This window comes from Didymella exigua, assembly GCF_010094145.1.
Source record: "Didymella exigua CBS 183.55 unplaced genomic scaffold M421scaffold_19, whole genome shotgun sequence".
NCBI classification, from domain to species: Eukaryota; Fungi; Ascomycota; class Dothideomycetes; order Pleosporales; family Didymellaceae; genus Didymella; species Didymella exigua.
In genome coordinates this window covers 551,468-554,734 of record NW_022984793.1, presented here as the reverse complement: position 1 = coordinate 554,734, position 3,267 = coordinate 551,468, and the positions used below count along the sequence as shown (strand labels likewise).

General features: G+C 46.6%; 1 protein-coding gene across 1 annotated transcript; it reads left to right on the top strand.

The window, feature by feature from the left end:
- Positions 1-1,390: 1,390 nt before the first annotated feature.
- Positions 1,391-1,669, top strand: M421DRAFT_17417 (uncharacterized protein; the record flags this gene model as incomplete). The annotated part of the gene is made up of 2 exons (XM_033587810.1): positions 1,391-1,465; positions 1,499-1,669. Coding segments are annotated over 2 exons (246 nt in total), but the record flags the coding sequence as incomplete, so codon positions are not given.
- Between the last annotated feature and the right edge of the window lie 1,598 nt (positions 1,670-3,267).

The window sequence follows — 3,267 nt, the reverse complement described above, 5'->3', positions numbered from 1 at the left end:
CCCGCCTGCGCAGCAACAACGCGTAATGCCACAACAACGCAACATGCGAAAGACCTATACTGAAGGAGATATATTTATTGCTATCTCTGATATTGAGTCTAAGCAGATACAGAGCGAAAGACGCGCTGCAGCAGTCTATAACATCCCACTAACAACGATCTGGGACTGACGCGCTGGACGACGCCCTTAACGCGACTGCGAGCCGAAATCAAAGCGCCTTACAAAGCTGGAAGAGGAGGCGATTATACAGCGTATACTTGAAGAGAGTCTACGTGGAATACCGCCCTCGAAGGCGCATGTACAAGATATGGCTGATAGACTGCTGAGGGAGCGTGGTGGGAAGCCTACAGGCAAGAACTGGGTTGATAACTTCATCAAGCGTACACCAGAGCTGCGCACGCGATGGAGCCGTCCGTACGATTGCCAGCGAGCTGCCTGCGAAGACCCAGCGCTTATCTGGCCCTGGTTCAGCCTGGTTCAATTGATGAAGACGAAGTATGGTATCACAGATGAGGACACCTGGAACTTTGATAAGTCTGGCTTCATGATAGGCAAGATATCCTCTCAGCTTGTTGTTACAGGCTCAGAGAAACCTAGGAAACAGAAGAAACTACAGCCTGGCAATCGCAAGTGGGTTACCCTGGTACAAGGCGTCGCTGCGACAGGGCGTATTATCCCACCCTTCCTTATCTTTGCAGGCAAGGTCCTAATCTCCTCCTAGTTCACTAGTCTACCTCGCAACTGGGTTGTCACAGTCTCTCCTACTGGCTGGACTAATAACAACGTCGCGATGGCATGGCTTAAGCACTTCGACGCCCATACGAAGGTGACCTCTGCTGGGGCATATAGGCTGCTTATTATCGACGGCCATGAGAGCCACTGCTCAATAGAATTCCAGGACTACTGCAAGGAGAACAAGATTATCACTCTCTGCATGCCACCACACTCATCGCACCTCCTGCAGCCTCTTGACGTTGTCCCATACTCGCTGTTGAAGCGCCACTACGGCGACAGGATCTCGCTCTTGGCACGCAGCCGCATCTACCATATCAACAAAGAAACCTTCCTACCAGCCTTTAAAGTAGCTTTTGAGAGGACGTTTACACCAGAGAATGTTCGCGCAGGGTTTCGAGGCGCTGGGCTAGCCCCGCATGACCCTGAGGTTGTGTTATCGAAGCTTGATGTACAGCTACGTACGCCAACGCCACCTGCACCAGGCACTGTCGCCTGGGAGGCGCAAACACCACGCAACGCCCGCGAGATAGAGGCGCAGTCAACGCTGATCCGAAATCGCATGCAAAATCATTGTGGGTCACCAGCAAGTTCATTAGATGAGCAGGTCAAGCAGTTAAGTAAAGGCGCTCAACAGATAGCTCATAATATGGTGTTAGTGCAGGAGGAAATAGGCCGCCTACAAGACGCTGTTACTACGCTTACAAAGCGCAAGACCCGTAAAAGGCGGTATGTACGCGTAGAGGAGACTCTGACAGTTGGTGAGGTATCTGACCTGGTTGCTGAAAAGGAGGGTGGTAGTCGTGAGGAGGGCAAGACGCCTGCAAAGAGGGTGCGCGCAGAGAGGCGCTGCGGCCGTTGCAGCGAAATTGGGCACAACTCCCGCACCTGTAAGGTAGAAATTGAGGACGTAGATGATAGCGACGCTTCTGAATAATATTATAATGTTATGTGTAGTATTGTAATTTATTGTAGTGCTGCGCTGCACTGCTGCGTAGGCGCGGCGCGGGTGTTTGGTGGACGACTCACTTGGGTGGGCGACTCGCTTGTGAACCACGTTATATTGTAATTAAGACTCTAAAAGCCACTCTACAGTTACAAAGAGAAGACTTAGAGTCTAGCAAAGAACAAGAGGAAGAAGCAGCTTTCCTAAGGCTAAGAACAGGCCCACCTACTTAGCTTATGCAAATTATATAATTAATACAAAACGCTACTCCTAGCATAGAAGAAGAAAAACTGCAGGACTACTATTTCTGCCCCTAGAATAAGACTATATTATACATAGCAGAGATCTCTAAACTCTCTAAAAAAGAAGAAGCAGAGCAATATAAAATGTAAATGCTACAGAGACTAGGGGACAACCTACTTGCTATCTACACAGACGCCTCCTCTATTAAGAAAGGCACAGGAATAGGAATAGGAGTTACTGCTCTAGACTATAAACAGCAGGCTAAGGAGATCTACTCTACTAAATATAATATTAGCAAAGGCCAGATTGTATACAATGGAGAGCTAGAAGGCATAACAAGAGCCTTTAAGTTTGCAGCTCCTACAGCTACAGCAGGACAAGAGATCTAAGTCTTTGCAGACAACCAGGCAGCCATTCTAAGGCTAAAGACCCCTTCTAATAACCCTAGACAAGCTTGGCAAATCCACTGCACAAAGGCAGCAAAGGCAATTCACAGCAAAGGCGCAACAGTTAGCCTACGCTAGACCCCAGGACACCTGGATATCACAGGAAACAAAAAAGCAGACTCCTTAGCAAAACAAGCTGAAAAACAGCAACTAGTATCTAATACTACAAGCCTTGCAATGACAGGTATTAGGATTAAAGCTATTGCAAGACAAGAGTGGCAACATAAACTCCAAGCCTACTCTATAAAAGCAAAGCTTAGGAATCCTAGCACCTACGCAGCAAGGTTCTTGCTAAAGCTAACAAGCAAGATAACAATACTAAAAAACACCAGAAGAGAAATTGCAAGCGCATACTACTAGCTTAAACTTGGACATAGATACAACAAAGCATACCTATATAATAGACAAAAAATAGGAAGCTCTAAATGCAGCTGCGGATATACACAAACACCTTAACACCTACTGCTTAGCTGTAGAAACTACAGAGAAGCAAGAAAGAAAATAAAGAGCAGCCTACAGGAGACAAGGCTAACAATGCCTCTTCTCCTAGACACAAATAGGGGAATCCAAGCTACTCTAGCTTTTATTTAAGAAACTAAAGTAGGCACGCGCAAGTGGTACCTACAGCAAAAAACAGACAACTAATTTCCTTTGTCTATAACTAGAGCACAGGCTCTCACTATATGTCTACGAACCTATATATACTATTCCCTTATACAGAAAAAACTTGTAAATTACTAGAGCAGCCTCACTGCTCTCGTCCTATATAGTCTTAGACTCACACAGGACGTTAAACTAATCAATCAATCAATCAATCAACCATAGGGTCTTCGTAAAGAGGGCTAGCGAGGATATGCTCGCTCAACGTAAGGCTGATCAGCAGATTGCTCGTGAAGAGCG